At 45.9% G+C, this 15,838-nt stretch overlaps 1 protein-coding gene across 1 annotated transcript in view; it reads left to right on the top strand.

Annotated features, from left to right (window-relative positions):
• The window catches only part of CACNA1B (calcium voltage-gated channel subunit alpha1 B), a 297,443-nt gene that overhangs the window by 264,565 nt on the left and 17,040 nt on the right, over window positions 1–15,838 (top strand). Inside the window, 2 exon segments of the mRNA XM_055720862.1 lie at window positions 289–416; window positions 7,693–7,789. Coding sequence (XP_055576837.1) covers window positions 289–416; window positions 7,693–7,789 — 225 coding nt within the window.

Genomic DNA, 15,838 nt, shown 5'->3' on the forward strand with positions numbered 1-15,838 from the left:
CCTGGGATGTGGATGTGGCCAAACTTTTCATGGCCAAAAGCCGTGACAAACCTGCCCTGTACTTCAGAGCTGGAGGTGTCTTACAGCATGCAGGGGAGGGTGAGGTGGCAGCAGGTCCCCAGGGACAAGTTTGTAGAGTTTATTCTCCAGGGCATGGCTGCTTCTTGTGGAAACCACTCACCCTGCTAAGGGAATCATACCTGCTCCCCTTCCAGCTTTTTCTTCTCTCTTCTCTTTCCTCTTCCTTTCCCTTCCCTCTCTGACTGCATTATTGCTTCCTCTCTGCAGATGCTAAACCTCTTTGTGGCTGTGATTATGGACAATTTTGAATATCTGACAAGAGACTCCTCCATCCTTGGGCCCCATCACCTGGATGAGTTTGTCCGTGTCTGGGCTGAATATGACCCAGCTGCCTGGTATGTATGCTGTTACGCTTTCACGTGAAGAGAAGGATATACATTATGTATAAATACCATACCTATACAGGCAAACAGCCCGTTTTTAATGTGAGTACAGCTCCAGAAGGAAAACCACTCCAAAGCTTGAGCTAACGTTGGTGCTAAATGCTCCAGCTTCAGCTCACTGTGCACTGGAGATGAGTGAACCTGATGTCATTACAAGGGCATTTCCATCTCATAGACATGAGATAGACGTAAACCAACAAACCAAGAAAGTACAGCTCACCCTCCCCCCCGCCCCCAGCCAAAAATTAATAGGGTAGATTCAAATGATCTTGGCTAAATTGCCAAGTAGAAAAGCTCTTCACCATTTCTAAAGGGAGCTTTGATTGCCTTTGGTTTCTGCGTTGCAGTTCGGAGATAAAAATGTGCTGAATCTCTTGCCATTGGCAGCACTTTGGGTAACTTGAGAGGCTGGGTCTTGTCGTACCCCGTTTGTGCAGCATTTTTTTCCGAGTTGAGAACCACCTTAATGGTTTCACAAATCCTGTGGAGAGACAGGAGGCCACATTAAAAAACAATAACAAAAAGCAAGTTTTCGAGGTGCTCTTTCTTTCCCTTGAAAGGAGATGATGTACCCCACTGCTTTGCATTTGAGTCAAGTTCTACAGACTCAGGCTTCATCATTTGTGTTCACCCACCTGTGAGGCAGCAGGGAGTGACGTGATGGTTCTCAGTGTAAGGGTGGTTTGCTTAAAACATCCGATTTTTAAACAGTTGTTTCTCATCCAACCCAATGTTTTGATGTTGGAAGTCTCCTTCTAATGACATCAAATTATAGAAGGGAATTTTGTTCTTCTAAGCAATATTTTAGCTTTTGGACTTAAGGCTGAAACGTAAGGTGTAAGAAATAATAAGAAGAAAATGCAATAAGCCTAACTCTGGAAGCATTGCAGTTCTCAGTGAGCTGCTGATAAAATGTTCCTGATATACGAGTGTGTTAAAGGAGGAAATGATTTTCTGGCAGCCAGGTGGTGAGGTGTTTGGTTCTATGGTTTTATCTCTTTGTTTTTCTTATTCAAAGACACTTGCAGGGAAAGCTGCACACCTGGGCTTATGTACCACAGCAGCGGAGGAGTGGCACTGTGTGGTGGCAGACCCAAGAGCCACTGCTGAAGTATTTTAAGGCATTTTTTTAAAACAGTGGCACAGCTCTGGGCAGTGATCACTTCTAGAGCAAGGCTGACTTGAATATATTTGTTTTCTCCATTGCCCAGAGAAAGCTACTGCACCACGGTCCTGGTGACTGTGTTATTTTCATTTCTAGATGCTCTAACATACAGGTCACAGTAATTTCCTTTATATTCTGCAGCTTGGGAATTTGCCTGTTGGGAGAAGTTTTTTGATTTAAAGCCCTACTAATTTTGTATCCATTTTCCTCCCCACGAGTCACTCTGCAACGAATCTCCTCTGTATTTGTAATGAAACTGCCTCCAGCTCCTCCAATATCTCCGCTCTTTTTTGTTTCCCTTTAGTAGAGACAGATGCAGAAAGTATTTGTGCAATCAGCATCTCAAACTCCCTGCTAGGATGCAATTAAACTGCTTTAAAATCTCAGTTAAATTGACTTAGGCTAACTTTAAATGTAAACCTATTCCAAAACAACTGCATTTCTCTGAACTGTGTGCGATTTTAACTAGCTCAAAGCCATCCGTACTACAAGCCTGTGTATATTCTGCACACATAGTAGCAGCTTGTAAGCTCCAAGCAGATTTTCATTACCACGTGCTCTGTAACACAGACAAGTCCTTTGTGGCTATTTGGCAGGCAGTAAATAGCTTTTTTTTTTTTTTTCCTTTTTCAAATCCAGTCCTATCTCATATCTCTAAAAAATCTCAATGAGACTGAAAACTTGGGAGTGCCCGTTTTCTCCTTAGAAAATAGTATTGGCTCTGGTTAGCATCCGTGGGAGAAGTAACGCACCTGCAAGGGAAAAAAATAGTATTGATGTGCTTCTTTAATGTTTATGTGTTCAGGAACTTTCCACCCGTAAGAGGCACAAGCATTAAATTTACAGAAAGATGTGTTTGCTCTATTAACTCTGAGCACAGAGGTTACATTTTGTGAGTCACTCAGGGGCCAAAGCTTTTAACTTCTAGAGCTGTTAATATATAATATGTCATATATTAAGATTCTAATTCCTGTTTTGCTCTGGTGTGAAGCTATTAATGTTGGCAGAGTGACTGGGGGAGGGAGTGAGAGTCAAAGGACAAGCAGGACATGTTGCTTGAGGCTTGATCCTAAAACATGTGCATATTCTGGATTTTCCATGTGTGAATAGTTCCACTGAAATCACTAATGTTTTCATAAGTTGGACTAACGTTTCCGCAATTTAAAAGTAATCTGAAATCTGTTCACAATTTAAGGTCAGAACTAGTCTTTTGGTCATTTAGGCTGAACTTCTGTGGAGTTCTGGACATGGTATTTCATAACAGCTACCTGTGGATTGAGCTTAATAGCTCACCTCTTAAGGTCCGGCTCCCAGCAGTACACCCCATTGTGATCTGAAGACACAGGGTGTTAGAGGACCAGGTTTTTATTCAGCTGTTTGTTCCACTAGTTGGTCAAACTCATTGAAATAAAATGTTGATCCAAATTTTTTCTAAGTCAGCCATCTCCTTTTGGCATTTCAGCTCCCAGTATAGACACGTGTAGGGCTATGGTAAATAACCACCATAGCATAATTGGCAAGAGAGATGCCTCCTAGGGAGTGTTCTCTTATGTTTACATGCAGGTGAGCTAGTTCCTACTTCCATCTGTCACTGAATGATCGCCTCTCTCAGGGTCTCTATTTCGCTTGTCCCAAGGAAAAGGAAAATACAGTCTTTGTTCACTTCCCGTAGCTTGAGACCCTCAATGAACGATGCTGCATGGGTAGAAAGTACAAATATTTTTATACTTTTGTTATATAGGTAATATTTTAAATATAGGCTTGAAGTGTATTATTTACATACCTATTTCCAACATCACCTTTGGTTTTGTTACAAAATCCAACTTTCTGTAAACTTTTCCGGGGAAAAACATTCAAAAGGAGGTAAAACAGTAGCTAGCTGCTGCTGCTCTAGATGTGTGTCCCACGCGGTAGGGGTAAGTACGGGGAAACTGCTGGAGTTAGGGGTGGCAGAAGCCTCGGGCTCACAGAAAAAGAGAGCGAGAGAGAAATGGGGCACAGCCAGTGGTTTGGGCCAGGGCTGGGAGTTAATCAGGAAAGAAGTGAAAACACTGAATATAAGGATTAACTGGGAAAGAACAGAAAATTGTCTTTCTATGAGCTTTTATTTGTTCAAGATACATAAAGTGAGCACTTTATCTCTCTTATAACCCCCTTCCCAGTGCATACCCCTTAGAGATACTGGAAATGTTGGTCTTGCCATCACAGTCCTGTTAGTCGCTCCCAAGAGCTGAGGGAGATGCTATTGTGGCAGCACCTTCAGCAGTTGGGAGAAGGTGCAGGTGCTCCCAAGGGAGAGCTTTTTCACACCTACCTGAAATAAAGGGATGCTGATGAAAGCAAACAGAACTCAAATAGATATAAACAACCTGGGAAGGAATCCCTGTTTGTCATAATTTGTCATAATTTGCTGCCATGACCTTCCAAAGCAATACTTCTGCTGGTTTTCCAGCCCTCCACAGGCTCTTGGAGAGCTCAGGGAACTGCTCATACGTATTTTCTACATGCTGATTTTACATAGCCATTCTAAAATTTCAGTAAACTTCTTGACTCAGTTAAACCAATATACTTTTTATAACCATGATTAGGCCTGCAGCCAAGACTTGCACAGTTCCATTTGATCTGTTTCTGAATTAATAGTTTCAAGTTGATTGTGAAGGTTTTGAATAGACCTTAATTTTTTACATCCAAAAAAGCAGTAATATTGAAGGAGATATTCCAATATATTCCAACTTTCTTTATATAATGTACCAAAATAAACATAGTGAAGCCAAATCATCTCGTTTTTCTTTAGAGGTCATTTTGAAGTTCAGTACAGCTCTTTTTGTACACGATTTGGTTACTTATAAAAGATTAAGAAATGTAATCCAGCTGTTAAATTAGCTGAAAATATTGTTGAGAGTTAATGAGACTGGCCATAAAGCTACCTCGAGGTATCTGATTTCACCTACTGGTAATGAAGGCTGGATTTTCCCAGTGCCCATGGCCAAGGCAGCTCTCGAGACGGTGGTTTCTGGACTTCCAGCAAATTGCTTATTGCCCATGAAGCCAAGCACAGCCCTGCTGGGGTTATGTAGGTGGTAACAGTGGAAGGTAAAGGTTCCCAAGTTCTTTTGAACCAGCTCATTTGAATCCCATTTAATAACCCATTAAATAGGCGATTTGTGTGCGGCAGGCTCTGGTGGTGTTGGGCTGCTGCAGCACCTGGGTGGTGGCTGGAGACTGTCAGGCGGCAGATGCTCAGGCACAGAGAAGTAAAACATCAGTGATACAGGTAACTGAATGTAGTGGTTCAAAGGCCTTGCCGTGGCACTGAAGGTTTCACAGAAGAAAATCCAAGACTACAGAATTTGTTAAGGAGTTGGAAGTTCTCTCTCTCTCTCTTTCTCTCTCTGTTAAAGTGCCTTTTCCATTGCAAGCCTGGTTGCTGTCAGACTAACTTTGCTTTTCAGCGTGTTTTGCCCTTCCAACTTCTCCCATTTGTCTGGGGAAAAACTGATTCTTCTTGGGTTTTGCTGTCATAACATCTGATGTTTTCTTTCCAGTTGCCGGATTCATTATAAGGATATGTACAATTTGTTACGTGTAATTGCTCCACCCCTGGGCTTAGGAAAGAAGTGCCCTCATAGGGTGGCATACAAGGTTTGGAACTTCAGAGACTCCATCCAGCATTTTCAGTTCTGGTTTTGTTTCTTTTTAAACACCCCACCCCACCACCCCCCAAACTGCAAATGCAAAGAGTACAGAAAAGAAACTGTAATGTAACTAACCCTTTGCCTGAAACAAGGAATGATTGACTGACTGCCTCCTTTTTCCTCGATGCATCCCTTCCCCATCTACTCCCACACCCCAGCTGGCTGAAGACAGGCAGCTTTATGAGACAGTGAACCCTCCAGCTTCCATCCTGCCGGGTCTAGGTGGGAAGTGTTGGGGAAAAGCAGCACAGCATCTGAGCACTTTGTCTATATATACACGCAGTGGAGAGAAATGTCATCCCGAGATTTCTAAGGAGTAGCAACTCCATTTTGTTTGGGTTTCATAGCAGCATTGCTCCAGTTGAATGCCCGGTATTCAAACCCTTCCCTTTCCTGAGCTGAAAAAACATTTGATGTGGACATTGGTTAACTGGGCAGCAGGGTGGGATGGGTACCTAGGCTAGGAAGAGATGAAGGGATGAGCTTTCCACAGTGCAACAGCCAGGGATTACCTTGGGAGCAAAATTACCTCTCTGAGATCATAAGCTATGGTGGACATCCAGTGAAACCTCCTTCCTCATGGTGCAGGAAAAGTACCCTGTGCTTGGGAGCTGAGCCAGGGAATTGACAGATCTTGCCAAGAAATCAGCACAGGATGACACTGGACCTCAGTGGGGTCCCAGTTACAGGCAGGGATTTTCCTGTAGTCAGTGCACAGAGAGCAGAAGATGCAGAAGAGGGGAGTGGAAACAGTCAGTGTGGAGCTTGCTTTTCTCTTTCACTCCAGCCCAGGTGTTTTCCACACCTAACTGGGGGCTTAGGAGTTAACAACCATTGCAGAGAAGGCACGAGACCCTGTACCTCCAGCCAGGGGGCAGGGGCAGAAGAGAGAAGCCAGAGGGAAGCCATTGGCTGTAATTAGAAATTGTGTCTCTCAGCAGCCTTTAAATTAGCTCTGGGCTAAAAAGCCTGGGTGATATTTTAACTGTGTTAGTTACCAAGGACAGGAATAGCTGCTTTTGGCTTGGTAAGTTCTCTCTTCCACCCCCTCTTGCACTGATGCTCTATATAGGAATTGGGACCCGTGTCAGGGTAGTGAGCTGGCATACAGGTGCCTGTTTCTGTAGGAGAAAGGGATTTCATATGGGAGCTTAGATCTTTGTTTCCTTCCTAGTATAGTGGAGATGATAATGCTGTCCTGCTTTTCCAAGGGTTAAACATTAATTAATAACGTGCTGCAATATACTTAGGTCTCCTCAGATGACAGGCAGCACAGATTTGCGCAGCGTAACAAGCAGGCAGCTCGCTGGGACAAGAAAATGAGATTGTTATAGTCATGCTCCCAGTTTCAGTAGTCAGAAAAAGGCAAAACAGAATTCCTGGCTGTTTCTGCACTTGCCTTTCAGGGCAGGGTTTTATTTACCACGTATGCTGAAGGTAGGCACCATCAGCTGGTTTAAGGGCTTTTTCCCAAATCTCTGCAATTCCCAGTTCCCTCTAACGTACAGGACAGATGGCCACCCTCGGTGGCGGAGACAACCAGTTCCCATTGGCTTGATGAAAGAGGGTCCCAACAAATGACAGGGAGAAACAGGTCCCCTTTCCATCACCTTACTGCAATTCAAGGTCTGGGCTCTGGTTTTGTCAAACTGGAGTTCAGGCTGGAGGAGGACTGAAGGCTGGCCGAGGTTTTGCGGAGCTGCACCCTTGGCTTGGAGCCAGAGCAGTCCCAGGCTGTTCCCTGAGCAAACACACCAGGAACTGGCTTTTCGTTTCTCTCACAGCCCCTCAGGCGAGCCTGAAACCCAAACTCTGCATTTACTGATGGAAAGCTGAATGTTTTCTCTAAGCCCTGTCTCTCCCTGTCCCATAATTCTGCCTACCAGCTCTCCCTGGCATGGTGAATACAGCCTTGACCGACTGGTTCGGGCGGGGGTTGAGAAAGGGAAGCATCCCTCTACCCCCGCCAAGAGCCAGCCAAACCCAGCCCTCCCCACAACTACACCCTCCACCACCACCCCACCACCCCAAGCAGAGACATCAATCATTCCCCACAGGGACCCACGTGCCGAGGCACAGCTCTGGCCACGGGACGTCCCTGCAGTGTGGAGGAGACGTTGGGCATTGAAACGCAGCAACGGAAGTGGAGAAACCTTTCTATTTACCCACCTCTTCATTTTGGTTTTGTTTTCCTGAGAAATCTGATTAACCAGATCTCTGTTTTCTTGTCTGCTTTCCCCTCTCTCTCCTCCTTTTCATTTGCTCCATTGTGTTGCCTTTTCCCCTTCCTTCCCCTCTTCCCCCCCCAACCCGGTCTGGTTTGATTTTTGTGTCCTCTCGCTTTTGCCTCCCTCCCTTTGACTCCAAGCGGGCGCATCAGTTACACAGACATGTATGAGATGCTGAGACACATGTCCCCACCTCTAGGCCTGGGAAAGAAATGCCCTGCTCGCGTTGCCTATAAGGTAGACCAACCCCCTAGAAACTCCTGCCAAACCACCAGCTTTTTGTGCCGTGGCTGACGTGGGTGCCGGTTTTCTGTGGCATTAGTGTTGTTCTCCTGGACTTCTCTGGTGCTTTCTCTGCTTTCCAAGCAGACTGGATTTTGGATCTTCTGCTTCTTTTTTTATTTTTCTTTCTTTTTTTTTTTTTTTAAACCTTTTTTTGGTCTTTGAAACTATGGCACATCAGTTTGTCTTTCTAAGTATGTCTCTGCTGTCTCTATCAGTGTTTCTCTCTCTCATTCTGCTTCCATTTAGGCTAATTTGAGGAAGGAGGGTGCTAATGAGCAAATTACCCCACCAATATGATCCCCATTTATCTTCCTACAGCTCTTTGACTATCCATTCTCACTAGCCCTTCAGTAGTATGTTGTTTTTCCCCCTCCTTAATTAGATTGGAGTAATTAGAGTAGGCAGTACTGTAGGAGTTAGCAAGCTATTAAACAGAGGCAACACCAGAAGGGCTCCTTAAATACCCTTGTGCAAGAAATTATTTTAACAGAAAACATTTAAGACTGTTAGATGAAGAAATCATTCTAACTTATTGTTTATTCTGAAAAACTTTTTAATTCAACCACAAAACTGCAAAAGGCTGTTAGCTGCCGCCTTTCAGATGTTGTGGGGATGAAACTGAGCTAGACATAGAACTGGAATTAAGGAGCAGACCCAGACCCTGCCAGTTAAAGCTGCACTGCCTTCCCAACGGCTCGCAGGGCGCTTGGAAATTTACATTTGCAGGGCTGATTCCTGGGAAGCTTCTAACATTGAATGTCACAGTTTTAGAGGGAGAGGTTTGTCATAAGCATTTAGCACTGGCGTAATTGGGTGCCCATAAAACTCAACAGGGTTTTTTTTGGCAGTTGATGTCATTTGAGTCACCACCAAGCCTAATTACTGGCCCCCACCGTGCTTGGTGCAACAGATCCCAATCACAACAGCCCCTCCAGTAGTGCTTGTTTGTTCACTGAAGCCTTATGAAAGCAAGATTTTGCAAAAAGACTCAAGCTAAACCCAAACCTTGGCCTGCCTTTATGTAGGGCACTTAGCAGCAAGAAGAGGTTCAGATACAAGATCCTTCTTCAGAGTGTTAGGATTTAAAATAAAAAGAAAATTAAACATAACCTTAAGGCTAGCCAGTTAGATATCTTTTATGTATTTCTTCTGATTTGTTTCTGGCCACTTTGGTAGCTGCTTTAAAACAGCATCTCTATTATGAGTAATTCATACCCACCGTACCATAACTAAGCCTGAGAAACCCAGCTACATCAAAATGCCAGCTCTCAGCTATTTCAGATAGATGAGTAGATAGGTAAACATCTGGATAGAAGTGCCAATTATACGCAGAAACCCACTGATTTTAAAGTAATCGGTGTCTCTTTTTAACACCTGTAAGTTTCCTTTGACTTAAGATGGAGCTGTGCCCTGCTGAAAGCCCGGCAGTAGGCATTTGCAGCTGGACAACCCAGACCTGCTGCTCTGTGGTCACACGTGTACCACAAGCATAAAGCTTCCCCACCCCCCAATCTTGTGCAGTTAAAAAAGGAAGAAAATGAAAGGGGACACAGAGATCATGTGTTAAAATAGGCATTTTAAACAAACCCTTTGGCTGATTTTCTTAGTGTGGTGTTTGTGTGCCTCTGCGATTGCTTTTGACGGCTGCAGCAGGCTTTCCCCGGGCAAAGGCACTGTAGATGTGCCTTCCCTGTCTGTCTTTTCCCTGTGAGTCAGCTGGGACCTCATTTAATTTGTCTGTCTTCACAGAACAAATCCACAGAACTTAGGTACATACCAACGGTTTCTTTCTAAAATACAGACTCCTGATTTTCTTTAAAGGCATCTTTGATTTTTACTTATCAACTATGAAACCTCTAAAGGGTGTCTGTGTATGACTGAACCGAAAGTAGAGACTGGTTCCAATCAAACAGCTCAAATCTAGACTGGACATCAGATTTCTCTGAGCTTGAAGGTGATCAGATTCATTTTGCATGTTATCAAAGAGCCCCAAAATACAGAAATATGGATTTAAGACCAGATTTGAATTTTTTCCAACAGTGTAAGGCTGCAGCTTGCACTGACCCTCACTCCCAGCTATGGCTGCTGATAAAACTAAACCCTTGTGGCGAGGCAGTACTGGTTTTGGCTCCCTCCCTCCTCCCCTTCTATCTGCAGCACCAGGAACAGCATGTCCACCGAGACAGATTGGTGCTGAGCATCTTCCCCCAGGTGGCGGCTGCGTGTGGGTCGTGGCATCCCCTTGCCCTACACCTGCCAGCTGTTCCCCTACCAGTGCCAACCTTGCTGTCCTCCCACAGCTGATGGGAGACTTGGGGAGCACAGGGCAGCCCACCCAACCATGCACACCTTCCCGCAGAGCCAGCCTGCAGAGGGACAACGACCCCCTTGTCCTGCAACTGCAGCAGAGTCAGTGCTGACAGCCGCCAGGGCTTTGTCTCTGAGCTGGTTTTGCTCTCTCTCTCTCTGAACAAAATGATATTTTATAAACCTTACTGGTCTGTCTGGCAAAAGCTCTTTTGCCCCACGTGTCCATCCTTTTTCTTTCCATATATTTTTTTCCCAGTCCTCTCTGCAAAGGTTTGATGTGTTTTCCCCATCTTTGTCTGTGTTGCCTTCTCAGTACGTGCACACTGTCATTTTGTTTGGATTTTTCCCTCTTTGCAGCCCCCTTGGCTGCTGTCCTTCCTTTCTGCTGTTTTCTGGTTCCCCTTTCTCAACTGGTCTCCTTGGCCGGCATGACCAGCCTCTGCAGTTCCGTGCGCGTGGCTTGCTGCTTGCCTGGGGCTGCATGCGGGGGGGCCCCGGCTGCGCTGCTCGGGCACCAGGAGAGCTCTGTCCTGCACTGGGGGGTGAGAAGAATGTGAAGGGACTGAATTTTAAAATCTTTTCTACTCAAATGAAAAGAGGAAAGAAACCCACTTTGACTTCACTCCAGTGTCTTGAGATTTGATTGCTTGTCCATTTTCAGATGAGGGTGGTGATGTTTTTTCACGCTGTTGACAGTCATGTGTTGAGATTTTGAGGCCTCTTAGACAATTGTTTGTCTTGATATCAGCTTGTTGATAGTGAAGGGTCCTGGGGTTTGATGTCCTATCCAGTAGTAGCAATAAGGGCAGAGCCGCAGCCAGCTTTGCCGTCACCTGGAGTCAGTCTGTCCTTTGCACTGCAGAGCATCTTTAGAAAAAATAGGAGAAGGAAATCTCTCTGACACTGCAGTGCCATCAAGGTATCTTGCAGGTATTTGCAAGAGTGAAGTTGGAGGAGGGTTTTTTTTGAGAGCCTGAGGGTGTGATTCTTAGGAATGGTGTGATGCAGGAGAGGCATTAACACAAGCCTTTCTCCACTGCTCTTCAGAGTCATTTTTTTACCACCCTTTCCAGGGACAGGAGAAGACAGCATCACCAGCAGCCACGGCTCTACACTGTCCAAGTCCTGCTCTAGGCAAAGTCCCACATGGAGTCTGCTGGGCGATGCTGGCAGCTGGAGGGGGCTCTTGACTTCGTTTTGTGGCTCTGTTGATGCTGTCAAGCAGAGCTTTTTGCTCCCTATTTCAAGGGCGATTGATTTACTGCAGGGATTAGAAGGGCTCTGGCTTCTTCCTTTATCACCTCCTGACATGGCCAAGGCTCCTGGATATGCGATGGGGGGTGATCCCAGAGCTGAGCTGGCTCCCCAGCCCAGACAGGTCCAGCTGTGTGCCTGAGACAGAGCCCACATTTTGGGGCCCAGACCTCGCTCCTCTGTTGGCCATGGGAGGGAGGAGGGCCCTGGCCAGCCTCTCTGAAGCCAACAGAAGAGTTAAATGAGAGTAGAATAATTACAACTAGGTCAGGGTGAATTATTCATAGCAAATAATTTATTCACCAAACTCAGCCTTGTTTCCCACCAGCAGTGTTCCATTGTCCTGAATTTATTCCCATTTGGGACTTATTCGCAGAGCGGTTCTTGTCCCAGTGGCTGCGCGGGGGCTGTGGATGGGGTGCTCTTAATGATTCAAATCCGTTGGGGTGCCAGCTAGTTTTCCTGGCATTTGTAGCTCCATATGCTCCTCTTCCTGCTAACGTTTGGACAAATGTGTCGGTGAATAAAATTTACAGTGCAGATATTTCTGTTCGGTGCTCACTTTCTGGGTCAGGCTGGGAGCCAGCAGGAGACCTTTTATCCTGACTTTTCATACTGGGAGGAATTTTCCCCCATTTCTCTAATAAATTCCCTGCCTATTCAGACATTGTCCAAGAAGTTCTGAGCAGGAAATCTGCAGAAACCAAATGTTGAAAGGGCACAAATTCTGTCAATTCTGCTTGACACACAGGTTTGGTTTCTCGTTAGCAGTGTCTTTGTTTATTTGCAATTAAGTCACTACTAGAACCTCTCTGACCACACAAGTAACCAGAGCAAAAAGCATTGCCTCCCTAACCTGGCTGTAATCGGTTGCTGTCTCGTTATCTGCACAGAGTTAATTAGGAGACTCTAGAGACACTGTTGCAGCTCCTGCCTCTGGGGCCTTTTCCTGCAGAAACACTAACGAGCTCCCCTTACTCAGGAGGGGGATGCCTCCAAAACCACCTAATTAAAACCAAGGGCTGGAGAAGGGTTCCCCAAGCGCAGCTGGGAAACAGAGGCGGGGACTCCATCTGCTGCCAGCTGCTTTTCCTCAAAGGAAATTGGAGATGAAGGGAGGAAGAGGAGCAGCCGGGGGGAGGGGGAGGCCCTTTCCTGCCAGGTCTGGGCACCTGGGAGGGATTTTAACCTTTTTTTCTTCCTGCTTCCCAGCTATTTTCCTGGATACCCCTCATTTGTGGCTGGCAGTTTCCAAGGCACCCGAAGTGATGCAAGCTTTTTACTAGTGTGGGGAAGCATCGGGTGGCCTGACATCTCCATCAGCAGGCTCATATGTTTTCCTTCTGGAGTCCAGAAAGATGAAAACTTATCCAAATCAGATTTATTTATTTTTTACCAGATTTTTGCATTGACTTCCAAAGCACAAGGGATTGGTAAGACATGGCCTTGAAGAACAACTTCAGCCAGGAGTAACAGCAAAAATGGGGAGAGATGTTAATTTTACTTTAAATCGCCATGTACAAGCTAAACAAGTGGTTCAGTTGTTTGGCTTTTGTTAACCATGTTGTTGCCTATGCTGTATGAAAAGCATAGAAATTTTCTCTTGTGTCCTGGTTAAGGATAAAAATCAGAAGTTCGTGATTCATTTTTCAAAGACCAATTTTGGGTCAACAAGAAAATTCATCTTTGAGAAATTTTACCAGTTTCAGTTGGATTCCAGTTCCTTTTAAATGGGTCCTATAGAAATGTAAATGAATTAAAATACAGGTAAAAGTAGGAAGCAGCTTTGAAAACGTTGGAATTTCTTGCTCCGTGCATGTTGGAAGGAGATGTTTTTACATTAAGGTTGTTTTATAACGTTGGAGGGAAGAATTAAGGTATCTTTTTGTTTGCAGTTTCGGCCTTTCCATTGCATTTATGGCACTAGGAACATGCACTAGATGATGGGCAGGGACATTCTGGTGCCGAGTGCCTCCTCTGGGGCAGCTGTGCCAACATCTGGATCACTCCTTGGCTCCACTGGTGCCTATGGTGGTGTGGGGACATGGAGTGAGCATGTCTCACCAAGCTGCCTTCTCCCTTGCCTCCCACATGGCGTGGTGACAAAGCTATTTTGAATCAAAGATGAATTAATTCCTTTCTGGTACCTGCTTCATCTTCAGCAGGAGCTCTCACAGAAATGTGGCATATCCATTTAAGCAACATATTTTCTCATGTCAGGGGCTTCCAAGAAAGCAGTTTTCACTGGTATTGGGAGGGATCTGGGGCAGCTTGTAGCTGAGACCTGTCAAGCTTTGCTGTAGCAGGTTATAAGGCACTTTTGTCTCATTTTATGGGGTTTTTGGCTAAGAAATGGAGAGCTGCTCTGCTCTGGTAAGTGCAACTTGCAGTCCACCTTGCAGTGCACGTGCTTCTCAACTGGCAGTCAACAACCTACCCCAGAGGAGGATGGGGAGATGTGTTCAGGTTTGCTACCCTGATAGGAGAGAGGGAGACATCCCACCCAAGCCAGACCAAGCCTCCCCTCTCCTGATGTGACTGCTAGTGCTGGCCATCCCTAGCTAGGGGCTGTGAGATGCATGAGGAGTGATACAACAACCCCGCCTTCTGTTGGTTGGTGATTTACCAGAAATTTCAATGACCTAAAGGTGTCTGGGTTGACCTGTTTGATCAGTTTGTATTTTGGGATGGGAAGAATGCTGTAGACCAGGCAGCATAGAGGGCGATGTGAGGAGGAAGGAAGGGACATGCTCTGGAGAAAGTTTTTGTGGTTGGTGGCTGGCTGCAGCACTCCTATGCAGCATTTCCATGTGGCTTTTGCTCAGCCAGCCTTCCTGCAAGTGTACCATTACAAGTGTGCAACCTCTTGGAACATCACTCTCTAAATCCTTTGTCCCTGATTAAATTTAGGAGGAAACACCACCACCCAGCATTGCTGCGTATTGCTGGGACATGGCCCGTGTTTTGCATCCATGTCCTTTGGGAATTTGGTCTGGAAAGTCAGCTGGGGGGACCTGGGATATCTCAGTCCCAAAATGCATTTTGGCATTAGCTTTTGTGAGGATAGAGCTCTCCTGTGGGGAATTCTTTCTCATCTGCTTGTTCTTCACTTCCATGCGTCTTCTTTCTCTCTCCATCCCTTAACTCTCTCTCCCACTGAAATGGGATTCAGTGGGACTCTGTAAGTGATAACCATGGACTCTTGTCGATATAACAATTTTTTTGTGTGCTGAGGGCAGAAGTCTGAATTGGAATCCTGTTTCATTCGACACCAGTGAACAGAAAAAAATTGTTGTGGCATTGCCAGCATTTGATACTCTCATTGAATTGTAAAAGGAGGAGAGTCTTGGTTTTATTTCCCTATCTCTGAGGCTTGTCAGACATGGAAGATAACCTCTGGGCGTGCTTTAACAAAAATCTTTGAGATTGTAATGGTTTGTCTCAGACTTCAGGAGGCAGGGTAAGCTGTTACATGAGTTTCTTGTCCCTTTGGCATGCAACGAGATCCGGAGACAAGTAACAAGATAAATAAGGAGGTCTCGTCTGTTCCGAATGTCAGCTCACTTCAGAAGCAGAATTTCTGCACTGGACCAGTGCCCTGTGCCCCCATCAGTGGTGACACATGTCCTGCCTGGAGTGGGGCATTTTCTCCTTGGCTGGCAGAAGGTACCAGGGCTGGAGTCTGTCCTCTTTCAGGCAGCAAAAGGCCTAAGGCAGCTAAGTTCATACTCTGGGAAACTGCGTATCAGAGATTTCTGTAAGCAAGGAGCTAACCCAGTGATGGACCAAGTCCTCGTTCACCAGTGTTGGCTCACGTTTGAGTAGAGCATAAGAGTAGGGAATCGGTGCTCACGCTGAGCACTCTGCCTCTCACCTCACCTGAAACTCCAGGCAGATCCCTGCTCTCAGCTACACGCTGTTTCCCCTCACCAGCAAAAAACCTGCCCATAAGCAGCAGCACTTCCACCGTGCAGCTTCCCCAGCCAGCGAGGAGGGTGAGTGGGGCTGCGTGAGGTACCCCTGAGCCACCGCCGTCACATCTGCAGCTAGGTCTGCGCTGGCAAAGCTGCAGCTACGAGAAACCCTCTCAACCATCGCCATTGCACAGTATTACAGGGTGCTGAGCCTGGGCAGGATCTGGCCTTGCCTGTGCGCTGCCTGCCAGGGCAGCTTGCTGCCTCGGTGAGCCCGCAGCCCACTGCTGGCTCTGCTTAGATTTCTTTTGCAGCATGTTGAGCTGTTGTTAAACAAAGAGAAGGTTTCTGAACAGTGATAGGGATCAAAATAACAGACTAAGCAGCCTTCAGATATGGATGAAATTCCCTCCCAAGCAAGGGGCCCAGGCCAAGCTCACACTTGGTTTTACAGGCTGCTGGGAGGCTCTGCTTAGACGGATGAATGCCCAGAGACTTCCTCAGGTTGCACGTACCCTTGGTG

The sequence above is a fragment of the Falco cherrug genome, chromosome 9, assembly GCF_023634085.1.
Source record: "Falco cherrug isolate bFalChe1 chromosome 9, bFalChe1.pri, whole genome shotgun sequence".
Classification (NCBI taxonomy): domain Eukaryota; kingdom Metazoa; phylum Chordata; class Aves; order Falconiformes; family Falconidae; genus Falco; species Falco cherrug.